The 13,042-nt window shown below is 38.4% G+C and overlaps 1 protein-coding gene across 1 annotated transcript; it reads right to left on the minus strand.

The window, feature by feature from the left end:
• Positions 1–1,727: 1,727 nt before the first annotated feature.
• RGS1 (regulator of G-protein signaling 1) lies at positions 1,728–4,934 on the minus strand. The gene is made up of 5 exons (XM_010580832.1): positions 4,834–4,934; positions 4,370–4,453; positions 3,689–3,750; positions 2,948–3,111; positions 1,728–2,244 (listed from the first exon to the last, which is right to left on the minus strand). Exons 1-5 carry the CDS (start codon positions 4,932–4,934, stop codon positions 2,059–2,061), a joined length of 597 nt encoding a protein of 198 aa, XP_010579134.1. The 3' UTR covers positions 1,728–2,058.
• Between the last annotated feature and the right edge of the window lie 8,108 nt (positions 4,935–13,042).

Consider the following 13,042-nt stretch of genomic DNA (forward strand, 5'->3'; position numbering starts at 1 on the left):
GGATGCCCCTTGTGTGGGAGGCACAGTTGTTATTCCTACTTCACAGGAATTAGATTTATTCCTACTCATCCTGGAAGATTAATTCATGTAAGAGAGAGACAACTGGAGACTGGTTTACATTATTTCAGAGGCATTCTGGTTTTACAGTCAGAGACTCCCTCAGGTATATATATTTAACAAAAGAAAAATAATACTGCAAGACCAGATTCTTTTTTTCTGCATTTACTGGCCTTGAAAGTAGGAAGATGTGATTTGCAGTGGCTTCCAGCCACAACAGTAGGTGATGGTGGAAGTTGGCAGCAACTGCCACTTAGCTGTGTTCCTTCCAGCAGAGTTTTGCTTGTAACGCTGAAGATTTTGTCCTCCTTTGGAGATGCCCAAAGGGTGGCAGTATGAACATGGTGTGCTCTCCCCAGGAGGTGATGTCTGTGGGTTTACAGCTTCTCCATTTGGTATGGAATAACAGAGTGTGCCTGACTAAGCTCATGTTATTTTGGAAAATGGAAAATCTGCAAGGGTGAGAGAAAATCTTGTATTCCCACCCGTGTGATAGCTGTGTCTTATGATGGTAACTCATTAAGACCAGGGCACGCTTTGATTTATTTTTGTTATGAACTCTAATGTCACAAGGTCTTGAACACTTCAGATTTGGTAGTGCCCGTGTTCGTAGATACATAGTTCAAGCTTAATTGCAACTTTTCTTCTTTTACTTTAGTTCTCATCACTACCCACTGTGGCATAGGCTACTTGTAACACTGCATATTTTAGAGTAATTTTAATACAACATTTGCAGTGAAATTAAATTACTTTTGATGCTAATGTTGGTATTGTAACATCCAGAGCAGATCGTAACAGATCGAGCCTGGATCTTGCCAAGATTAGGTTCAGTAGTACTAATATCACAAGGAATGTGACTGCTAGTGAGTCTTACCAGTTACTGCCTCTCTACATAAGCAAGTGTGGGTGATCTGATGATGTGTTGAGCACAGCAGTATTGAAACAGACTGAACTGTGGGGTCAGTGATTAAGTGTTTTCTATATTTGAGATTTGACTTGGGTGCTGGTAGCTGGGGAGGTATGAAAAAGAGGAAGGAAATTAAGACCTGCTTCTCTCTCTGTTTTGTTTTGTTTTGTTTTGTTTTCTCTGGGATACATAAGGATGGGTCTATGTAGGTCAGGCTCATCTACTCCAGATAACTAAGATTATGGTTGTGTAAAATGGGTAAGAAAAGAGAAAAGGTGGTGTGGGGAAAACTAATATTTGGATAAGGAGATGGGAAGTAGTGGCATAGTGGGACAGAAGGGAACCACGTGTTTCAATAGTTCAGTAATTATGATGGAAAGACCGCTTAAAATAATAAGTAAAATGACCACAAAACTTTATTTTTAAGTAGATTCAATTGATGAGTTGCTTATTATTTTGTAATAAATTAAACAGAAAAGATGCTACATACCTGCCTGTTGAATACTAACTTAGTAAAAGTACAGCTTATATAATTCTTATATAATTTAAAATATATCAATTTTAAGACATGTCAACTTATAAAATATTTACATAGCACAATAGCATCATGGAGCTGCACTCACACTTATTAACACTTCACAGATTAAAAACCAGCCATTAATCAGTCTTGTCTGGGCATTTTCTTGTTATGCATAAAATTGTCAGTCATCCTTATTTTTCTTCTGAACTTGATAATCTTTTCCCAACACTCAGCTTGCTAGTCTTGCACTTTCTAATAATTAGCAGTTCTTTGGGATGTAAGACTTGGTTCAGTGTTCACAGCACAGTTCAAACAATAAATAGTACCCATATCCTGTCTTGACTCCATGGCATATGGGAGGAGAAGATTTTCTCCCCTCTGTGCTGCTCTCACCCTTGTAACAGTCTTGCCAGCTTTCATCATGCGTTCTCTTGGCCGTGGAGCTGTTTGCATCTCCCTCATACCTCTGCTCCCAAGGCAGGGTTCTCCTTGCCGAGATCCAACCACCCTGGAAGGATCTCTCCATGGTATATTTGACACAAACTCTACTTGGCTCTTCACTGCCTCAAACACTTCATTTTGAAGTGTTGGTCTGCAGCTGGGTCAAAAGGTTCAGGTAGGCTTTGGATTTCAAAAATCTGGGATATGAATCCCTTTCCATAAGGATGTACACAGTTTTCTGGGCTTCATCAAAACTTGTGTGAGTTGGGTCTTGAGCCCTTTTGGCTGTTGCTTCCCTCATCTGATAGTCAATATTGATCTGGAAAGTGAAAAACAAATGCCATTGACATCTTAAAAATGTACTCTCTTTCTATATCTATCACTTTTTTGTCAATAAACAAATCCACAACCTTAGAACTCAGTGTGATAGTTCAATATCAGAACAGCAAAATGAGGGAATTTTAATGCTTATGTCTCCGTTATGCACAAAGATTGCTACTCGCTATAGAAATGCAGCTTCTTATGGAGTCAAAAGTAATACAACTCAACAATGGAGTAAGTAGAGAAAGAACCTCCAATTAAACCTCCTATTAAAACAACAGGACAAATCTTGTGTAGAATGAGATTCTCCAGTTTGAAATATGATCAACATACGTAACTTTTAATTCTCCAAAATGTCCACATATTTTAAAAGACAAGAAATATTCCATGGCTCTCCTACTAGCAAAGCTCTCTCTAAGTATATAACTCCAAACACCAGAAGCAATTCAACCTGGCCTGACTCAAACAGCATCATGTGCTGAGCTGCTGGTGCCTCTGCTGAGCTTCTGCTAGTGGTGCTCCCAAGTACTGGCCTGTATCGTGTGACCCTGCTTATGCAAGTACGCTCATAAAAACATGTCTGTGTCTTCGTCCTATGTAACTGAATGAATGTATGAGCATCTCAATGAAGCTACACTTTAATCTTCTGATTTTTCAGAATCCTTGTACTGTAACACTATGCAGATTAACTTTGTACATACCTGTTTAATAGCATCTGACTGAACAAACTCCTCATAAATCCTCTCTGCTTTGCCATGTAGGTGATCAGACTTGGTTTTCTTGTAATCCTCACAAGCCAACCAGAACTCAATGTTTTCCTCACTGAACTCTGACTTCAGGAACTCCCGAAAGACACCTTGACCACCTAAAGCCAACACAAATACATCATCATTTATAGCATGATATTTGTGACCAAGGAGGATAAAATAAATAGCAGGAGTTGTATTCAAGTATCTGTTATAAAATCTTGCCAAAATACACTGTTCTTCCTTTCTTCAACATGCTACAGATACTCTAATATTAAGGGTGATAGGAGTCTTCCTAATTATGTTCAGTGTTTTTAGATCTAGACGCTGGGAACCAAAATACATCGATGTATTCTAGTCCTTCCTAACTGGATTGTCTTAGGGTACAAGTGGAGAGAAAATTCCAAATCAAACTGATGTGTTATGTAAGGACAGAAGACTGATCAAAAAGCACTGAATTGAGTTATTTGGAGTTTATTTGCTATACTGGGAGTAGGAAATGGAAGGGAAAAAAACCAAAGTTGGAAGCAAAGCTGTAACAGTAGCCATGTTACACTGGAGCTGTGAATAACTGAAATGCAACTGGCCAGTCTCTGGCAGTGTTTGCAGAATGCTACAGCTTTGCCTATTTGGCAAGATTAGATAAAATTTTGTCTTCAGAATAAGAATGAAGTCATGCTGAAGTAATAGACTTACTTTGGCTGGCCAAGAGCTTTTCCAAAGACTGGGACCACTGTATTACTTCCTCTGCAGAAAGCCTAAGATGACAAGAAAAAGAAAGGACTTTAGGCAAGAAACCATATGGGTTTGTTTGAATGTTTAAAGGAGACAAATTTTATAATTTACAATTCTATTCTAGGAATATGTACCAGATATTTATTAAACATATGGCTTTCTCATAATCTGAGACCCTGGAGGCAAGCCCACATTGCGAAAAATAAGCAGAGAGATGTTATCCCAAATTCTGTTCCCCAAAAGATAAGCTTTTACTGTAACTATGACCAAATGATTTTGTATCTATATTTATGTTTCTATATTCCTGAAATAAGAATGGTAATACCCCTGCTCTTAAGTGTGTAGCATCATTTCTTGTAAATCTTTAGAGAAGGGATACAATGTCTCTCTGAAGAAAATAAATTTAACCGAGGTGTCTTCTCCCTCACTGTTTGATGCAAACATAACACATCACTAAGAAAAAATCCTTAACTCCATGAATAGCTTCTACTTCCTATCATTCAAGTCTTTTGTATTTTGGAAATTCTAGGCATTATTATAATTTTGTTCTAGAAGTAGTTTAGAAATTAATATAATAGTTTACTATATAATAATCTAGCTATAGTTATATTTTGTTATAACTTAGTGTATCACAGTACTTACCTGACGTTTCTGGAGTTGGAAGTCTTGATCCCTGATTCGATATGTGGTACCATGCACTTCAAATAATTTTTGAGATCTGCACCACTGAAACCAATGAACAAACATTTTTGTAATCCATTAAAATTGTGGTTGCATTTCAATTCTACTTAAATCCCTTAAAATTTTAAACAGCGGTGGATGGCTCCATCCTATGACTAAAGTCTGGGAAGTTACATGTCCAAGTAATTTTTTTAAAAAGACTAAGAGACTCCCAGTGTATCCAGATCTACTCCTGATTACTTAAGGGAATAAATTCATTGGTATGCATCAGCTCAAGCCATTTTTAATGATGCCGTAGTCCTGGGCTTTGAGCAGGCTTTGCAGTCATTTAGCCTGAAACACAGTAGTAGTTCTTAATCTCCAAGATTCTAGTATTATTTTCACTTCTAATACATTAGAGTTTATACTAAGATGTATATACTTACAAAGGCTTTTGCTTCTTTTTATAGATTCTGCCTTCTGCAAGCTTGTAGTCTTCTTTTCCGTTTAATTCAGTCATGTTGTTGGAGAAAAAAAATCCTGGCATTTTACTTAACTTTAACGTGAAGCGACTTCTGCAACGATAATCCTCCAAGCACCAAATGTCAGTTCACTGACTCTGCTACGGCCTTTTATTGACGCAGGCAGCCCTGCTAGTTGGTGTGAACAGATCTGTTTATCGTGTATCCACACCACAAACTGTGGAAGTTCCCCTTTTTCAGTGCGCAGTGACGTGAGTCATTTGAGAAAGAAAACAGACAGCGGTGTCTCGTGGTTGAGGTTAAACCGGATGAGACTGAATTACTTTGGGTTTGTTTTGTGTGTCTGTGTTACAGAAAAAAAAAAAAATCCCCTCTAGAACTTTGAATTCTTGTCCCTTTCTGATTGGTACTTTCAAATTAGAAGTACTTCTTAGTTTTATCAAATGGGCTGCAAATACTGCAGTTTTGTCTTGACAGAATTCACCTGCTACATGCCCATGTTCTGAAATTTCATACTTTACAATTGATCAGATGGGCTCAATGGAATATTAGTAAAAAGTACTTTAAGATATGCCAGTATTAAGCTTCCATATGCAACAAGCTATTTACAAGGCACCAGTTGCTCTTCAAACTAGAATACTATGTTAGATAGAGGTATCTGATTTGTCTAGACACATGTGCTGTGAAAATATTTAAAAGTGATTTTCATAGGAAAGGGTTTTGAAGCAGCAAGAACTTATTTAACTTGGTTTAATTTTTCCAAGTCAGATTATTTGGAAGCACATTGCCATATTTCAGGAGTGCCACCATAATTTTAAGTGATTTGGCATGTATAAAGATTGATTAAAGCTAAAGAGCTGTTTTTTTGTAAAGACAATGTGAACATTACAATGTGTTTGAGGGAGGTGTTTGTTCTTTGTACATACTTGAGTTCCACTGCAAAGAAGAAACCATGGATACAAAGCAAGATGAGGAATTAATTGTTACCCTCTATTTGTCTGTCTGGGTTGATGATTTAGAGGTTTAAGTACTTAATCTGGTCCCTGGGCATCCCAATTTCTGCTTGTTTGTTGGGTTTTTTTTCTGGGAAGTTTCAAAGATTTTGTTTTATTGAATAATGCATACAACTTTGCATGACCTAGAAATAGCTCATGAGCGATTTGTACAGGGCTGCGTATGATCATGGTAACTGAGAACTTGCTCACATATCTACAGTTTGTAGCGGACTGTGATACAAAGGAATCAGATTGAAAGTTGACTGCAGACAGATGTGCATGCAAGGACAGATGGTCTGCATCAGTGTGGTTTTAACCACAGGAGGCTACTGATCCTCTGAATATTAGCAGTGACATCAATGTGTCTGCATAGGTTGTACTGCAGGAAACGTTTCTCTCCACGCTATCAGGTAAACACCGACCTTTGTAAGGCAGAGGTATTTACTAATTGCTCTTAACCCCCCTGAAAAAGGCTAAAAAGGAAGAGATGTTATCAGTACCATATTTGTTTTCATACCTAGTGTGCTGGTTTTTGACATTCAGCCCCCTCAGTGTCTCATTGTGTTTCTTCAGTTAGTAGCTGTCCTCAGTGTATTACTGGGAGAGTTATAGAGGTGCTGTATCCAAACCCTTCTCAGAAGGGTACAATAAGAGGGCAAAAGGCAACAGACACAAGTTACATCAAAGGAAAATCCCTATTCTCTACCACGTCTCTGTACTTTGTAGCCTCAGGCTAAAAGGGGGGCAATGTCTTGAACTTACAATAAAGTAGGCCACAAGTTAGGTTCTGTGAGTCTAAGAGGGACTAGATGGAGTTGCTCCCCTGAAGAATAAGACAGTTTGCTTGTTTGTGCCCATTATCAATGCAGGACTGTTGACAGTTCGTTTACCAGACAAGGAATGTCTGTTCTCCATTTAAAATGAAATTACTATCTTTATCTTTGTGCTTTGTTAAACATGTCAATGCCTGTTACAGGTGTTGCTTCAGACCTTCCTCTAGAAAGGGCTTATCAGGTGGTACTGGATAGACTTTGTACTTCACCTTCTTGCAATAAATATTCTCCTGAGTAAATGAAGAATAGTGTTCTTGTCGCTTACATCAAGGTAATGCTGCCGTCACACACTATTTGAATTGTTTTCCAGGTACTTTATTTGATAGAGGAGATCAGTTACGTTAGTATTAGATAACAGTGTAGTTTGTAGGGTGAAATATATTCATTTCACTGTGAGCTTTGGCCTTGCTCTCTTGAAGGATTCTGAAATGAGGCCTCTGCAGAGGCCAAATGCTTGTTTCTGGCATATTGCGTGAATTACCTTGGCTTATATCTAACAAACTTCTGTGGGTCTGAAGTCCTTTCCAGCTTCATCTCAGTACAGCCTATTCTGCTCTTGACATTTTTGTTGGAAGATCAATAGGAGATGCTATTACTTTTCTTGATAATGTTGCACTGAATGCACTCAAGAATATTTTGATGTTAACAGATGTCAACAGAAATAAATGCAGGAGATTTTTTTTCTGGCTTCATTTGCTACAGGTTGGAGGAAGTTTGGAATAGGTGGGAGGTAAAGTACATTCAAGAAAAATGCCTACTAGTGGAAAGACTGTATGTAGCCCCTTGGAAGATATTACACCACTGGGCTCTGGGGTCGGTGATAGCCTTTGCTTTTAGGATCCTGGTGCTACTGGACTTGAAGGTAGTCAAAAGGGCAAGAGGAGTAGGTGGAGTACTGTACTGTAAAGGAAGAAAAAGTTGTGCTTACCAAGCAGACCACCTGGCACTAGCTGATGTTCTTACATTCTGCTGTTCTCATGTTCTGAATTTATAATGCTCTAAAGATACTAATCTTACGTCCTGACCCTTTAAGATGTCATCTGAGAGTCCTCTCCAGTCTTCCAAATCAGTAAGCCCCAGTCTCTGGATTATTACTGCTTCTCTTTATATCTGTACAAAGAAAATCAGTGCTGCCTCTCTAGTTCACTCTAAGCCATGTCTTTGTCAAACACGTGTAAAGATTCATGTAGGACTGGCAAAAGCAGAAAGAAGACTGGGAGTTATGAGTATCTGATTTGGAGAAGGGATGAACAATGTGTATCTAGGGAGAAGTGTGGCACCTGAACTTCTAGCTTAGGGTAGTAGGAGGTGTAAAGACAATGTAAAGCAACAGTATCCTCACATTCTCCTGTAAGCCTTGCTCAAACTCTGCAAAATCAAAGCCTACTACATTCAGGAGCAGGTATTCAACATGGGACTTTGATTATTATTCACATTGCTTTTTTTTTTTTTTCCACTGTGTACAATTACTTTCTTCTTCTGAGTAACTCTGATCTTCAAGGCATCCTTTTTTCTCTTGATGGAATATTTCACTGACTCTGATTCACTCTTTCTATGCAAGCCTACTCATCTTTAAGATTTTATTTGTTGAGCCCAATGCGAGTTACCTGATTTCAAGAATGGGGAAAATGTCTGCAAGACTTAAGTATGTGTAGAATTAAAGTGAAAAAGAATTAAAGGAAAAAGAGAAACTATAAGATTAATAGGGATGACAAGAATTTTTCTGTTACTTGAGTTACATTCTGCTTCTGTAGACCACAGGAAACCAGGAAAACACCTGCATGGAATTTCCTAAATTGAAAATATTTTGCTAACTATGAATATGGTTATTGTAGAGGATCCTACTTTGAGCAGGAGTTGGACTAGATCCCACAAATGGACTACATGTTGGTCCCTTCCAGCTTGCATGATTCTATTGTTCTGAATACCCTGACTTGACATTTGTGGTGTCAAAAGTGCTGCTTATTTTTAACATAACTTTAAAAATATAATACTTCAAAATCTTATGCGCTCATCCATATTCAGGTTCACTATCCTTGTTTCTTGTAGACAGAAGTGTAGTCCAGGCTCTGGTGGGATTTAACATGATACCATGAGGAATAGGCCTGACCCAGTGGAAAGCTTTTCACATAATTTCTGTCCTCCTAATTTGCTGTGGTTTTTTCAGTTTCATCATAAGATGGTTGGTAACAGACCTGTCTCTTTCATCTCCCACCATCTTAATCTACCTATATAATACTTTGCTCTATTTCATGCAGAGCATGATGGCTAATTGCTGCTTGAAATACTTTCTTGTCTAATAATTAGTCTCCTTTTCTTCTATTATTACTATTACAGAAAATTGCAAAAAGTATATTTTGAGCCTTACAGTTTTATGGCTTATTAGAATAACCCCATCATTTGATACAGAACCCTCTTTGCCTTAAGGTTGGCATCGCCTCGTTTGACTCTGTCCAATAAAAGGACAGGGGAGCATTTTTTGCAGCAACAGTAGCACAGCTGGCTATCACCAGCTGTTTTTTACTGTTTTCCAGTCCTCTTGTAGGTTTGTGATAAGTAATTCATCTAACTTCTTAATGTGCACAGAAGAAACTTGCAAATACTTGCTAGTATTCAGCCTGTTTCCATGCATTGTTTTCCATTCTTTCTGGTGACCTCTTGGTAGAGTGCAAGAGAGAAAAAAGTGAGAGAATTTCCAGGATTTCAACACTGGACAAGTTTAGTTAAAGCAAAGAGGATAAAAAGCCCCAGTCCCACTAGCTGGTGTAAACAATTTGAAGCTTCTCCTTCTGACTTCTGCTTTAGGTCTCTTTTTGTTCACTCTTAACTGGCCTTACCCTTATTTATTCTCCATTTCAGCCCCGTTTTTTTTCTGAATGTTATGTTTTGGCTTAGGCAAGCAGTTGGCTTCCATGTATGGCCACTTTTTAGCTTTACTGTACTCTTGCTGTTCAGCACACACTTCTCCAGAGTTAGCTGGCCAAATCTGTGCTGGGCTGGAGGGCTGCGCTTGAGTGGCCAGTCAAGCAATGCTGCCCCATTGCAGAATATCCACTTGCCGGTCACATAGCTGAGCTTTAACTTAACTATGAAAACAAGTGATTTCTTTGAAATGCTTCTGTCTTTTATATGACCTAAAGAGGTAAACTACTGATAATCCATCTCTCAAGTAAAAGAGGCATTTAACGGAAAAAGAAACTAGTTTCTATGTGAGAGGAAATAGTGTTCATTTAAAAAAAAAAAAGGGAGGGGGGGCACTTTTGACCTGCAGGGATAATATTTTGGAACACTAAAATTTTCTCTAATATCATGCAGTCGGTCCGTAATGGAGTGATGGTATCCGTTATCAATTTTCTTTTAGATCTAATTTCTGCTACAAGCAAATGTCTTCTGGAATGAAATCCTGAAGCCAGTGAGATTAAAATCTTGCTACTGGTTTTAGTGGTCTCATTCTTGGTGTTGAACTTATTTGAGAATGGGGATTTTTAGAGAGATATTACTTTGGTTTGAACTTTCAGATGTTCCCAATGTTAGCTTTTATTCCTAATTAATTTAATGGTAGTTCAATTTTTTGCAACCAGTAAGGCATAACCAGGGCTGAATAGCATCAGACTTGTCAAAATACAAGAGGACTTTTATATTTGAAAAATATCTGAAGTCTAATACCAACCTAGAGCAAGGACTGCCACAAGTTAAACTTTGGGTAACGATGTTCCACTTGAAAAAGTCTTGATGCATGTGTTCTGTGGGCAGCATAAAACAAGTAAAGGACATACCTAGCTCAATGTTTCAGCTCGCATATGGACAGAGCCAGACACTTGACTCTGGAGGACAAGTGACCAGAGATTTCCTGAATTCTGTTTTAGCTCTTTCACTTCCTCAGTATAAAATGGCTTCACAGAAACACTCCTGCAAACTGCCAGTTATGTCCAAAGTTGCCCTGTCTACTTCTGAAGTATCTGCAGAATACTTTTAGGGGATTTTTTTTTAGGGGTTCCCCTAGCTACTGTAGAGGACCGTGTGGAGTTTTTTTACCATGACAGTGAAGGGGAGACCTGGCAGGAACTCTTGAAATGACTATGGAGAGCCTACAAGTGAAGTGTTCCCTGTTTTTATGGCTCATATGGAGATTAAAATACAGTCCATTCCCCACATCCATTTTGGTATGCCTGCTAGCTCTGTAAGGAGATTACGACAGGTTTTTCCTTTGTCTGTCTCAACCTCTAAATGTTTCCATGAGCACTGAGCTCCCAGCTTGTGTGACTTCAGTCATGTTACTAACTTCTCTGGCTACTTTGTGTGGTTCTTGTGAGTCACTGTTACCTATTGGAAGTCTCAAGTAAAAAACATTGCTGAATATAAGTTGTTCTTACAGTTGCTATTTTCTCAATGGCATCTTTGCAAACTTTTATGATTTATCTTTACAGAAAAAAATTAACAATATTTTATGATAAATGCTGTTAGCATTAACAATGCTGTTTATACTATAGAGTCAGTGCAAGGAATTACATTTATATTTCCTCATCATACTGAAGCACATTTCACTATAAGACACGCATACCCAGTAACTCTCTTTTTTCTTATGACCATTTCTTAATTAGAGTGTAATAAGCTTATACAGTTTATCAGAAATCAGATCCTTTTCATTCTGGGGCTTTCCCTCTGAAGTAAATTAACTGTTTTATTTCTGTGAAATCAGGGTACTTTTGATTCTCAGCCATACTGACTGACACCTGGATTAGAAAAAAAAAAAACAGAGAGAAAAATGCAGTACAGTGACTTTTGGGTACTGATGGTGATGCTTCCTGTGTCTGCTGTTTGGTAGCGCAGGAAATGTGTTCATCATGCACCATCTGGGAAACGGACACATTTCTGATTACCTACTCACATTTTTATGCAGTCGCACACTGATGCACTGAACCAGTGCATTGTTTCTTGTGAGTTATTAAGCAAAAAAATGTGAGAACTGGGACTGAGGTGGTGGGGTGTGAAGCAGAGTTTGCTGAGTGTTTTCACTCTCAACATGGAAATGTCATATGTGCGCACAATACCAGTTTAGCTTTTGAAATTTGCAGGCTTCAGTTTCACCTGAATCTTAATGGAGCAAAATCAGATGCTTTTTCTCTCTTACTGCTCTAATAGATGGTAAAATTCTGTATCCTTCACTTTTAAAATAACAAATAATTTTATTGAACACAGACAGCAAGGTAAAACTCTTGGTTTCCATTTTGAAGATGTTTTTAGACACTTTTAAACAGGAAAAATATTACCGAAGCATTAAGTGGAGTTATTCTGATAAAGACTGTTCTGTAGAATTACAGTCTATTTTATACTTGGTGTTAAAAATTTCCTAGCTGAATTATCACATCAGTGCAGGCTCAGATACAGCTTTCACATGGACCAAAAAAAAATCCTCACAGGGGTGGGTTCATCCAAAGATTGCGTTGTTACTGCAAGCCACTCCAGACACAAGAAGGGTTTGTCCTGACATTCAGGAAAACAAGCAGATATGTCAGGAGACTACCTTGGCGAAGCAGGGAACTCACGACACAGCTCAGATTCAAAAAAGCAGCGTACGGGGGGTGGAAGAATAGACAGGCTACAAAGGAGGAATTTAGAAAAGTTGTCCAGGTATATAGGGATGCTGTTGGGAAAGATCCTTATAGGGTGGTTATCAAGAAGATGAAACCAGGCTCTCACAACAGTGTGTGGTGGGAGGATGAGAGACAATGGGTGCAAGTTGGCACAAGAGCAGTTCATGGATATACACAAAATCTTTTTCCCCCTTAAAGGCAGTCAAGCAGTGGAGCGGGCTACCCAGGGGGCTGGGCCATCTCCATCCTTAAAGATTTTCCAGACCAGATTGGATAAAGCCCTGAGCAATCTGGTCTAAACTCATAGCTGATCCTGCTTGGAGCAGGGAGTTGGACTAGAAACCTCCTCAATTCCTTTCCAACCTGATTTATCCTGAGATCCTGTCCATAACTAATGAATGAAAGCCACGCTATAGAAGTCTAATTCAGTTAGAAAAGTTCTGATTAGGAAACAATGGTAATTGTAGAAATTAATACAGGTCTCCAATTTGACTTTTTTGAATGAGAACTGCATACCGAAAGTGCATCATTCAAATTACCATTTCCTCCATCTCCCTCCGAAAATACTTGCCTAGTATATAGGTGAAGTAGCAGAAAGTTACTTCAAGAAATGGGAAAATTGAAGATAGCTATGTAGTCTCAATTTAAATACATAAAGATTTAAAAGCTAGATGTTTTCTGTGATGTTCTTTTAGAACCGGCTCTGCTTGTGATGAACCAGGGAAGGAAGAGTTTAGTTCCGTTTCCTGTC

The sequence above is a fragment of the Haliaeetus leucocephalus genome, unplaced genomic scaffold, assembly GCF_000737465.1.
Source record: "Haliaeetus leucocephalus isolate CR32 unplaced genomic scaffold, Haliaeetus_leucocephalus-4.0 Scaffold76, whole genome shotgun sequence".
NCBI lineage: Eukaryota > Metazoa > Chordata > Aves > Accipitriformes > Accipitridae > Haliaeetus > Haliaeetus leucocephalus.

Bases quoted from the DNA above. Each gene is read 5' to 3' on its own strand.
- RGS1 (XM_010580832.1), bottom strand. From the start codon at position 4,934: ATGCCAGGATTTTTTTTCTCCAACAACATGACTGAATTAAACGGAAAA. The intron at 3,751-4,369 runs GTAAGTACTGTG...TTGTCATCTTAG, and splicing joins TCCAACTCCAGAAACGTCAG to GCTTTCTGCAGAGGAAGTAA. The intron at 3,112-3,688 runs GTAAGTCTATTA...TGTTGGCTTTAG, and splicing joins AAAGCTCTTGGCCAGCCAAA to GTGGTCAAGGTGTCTTTCGG.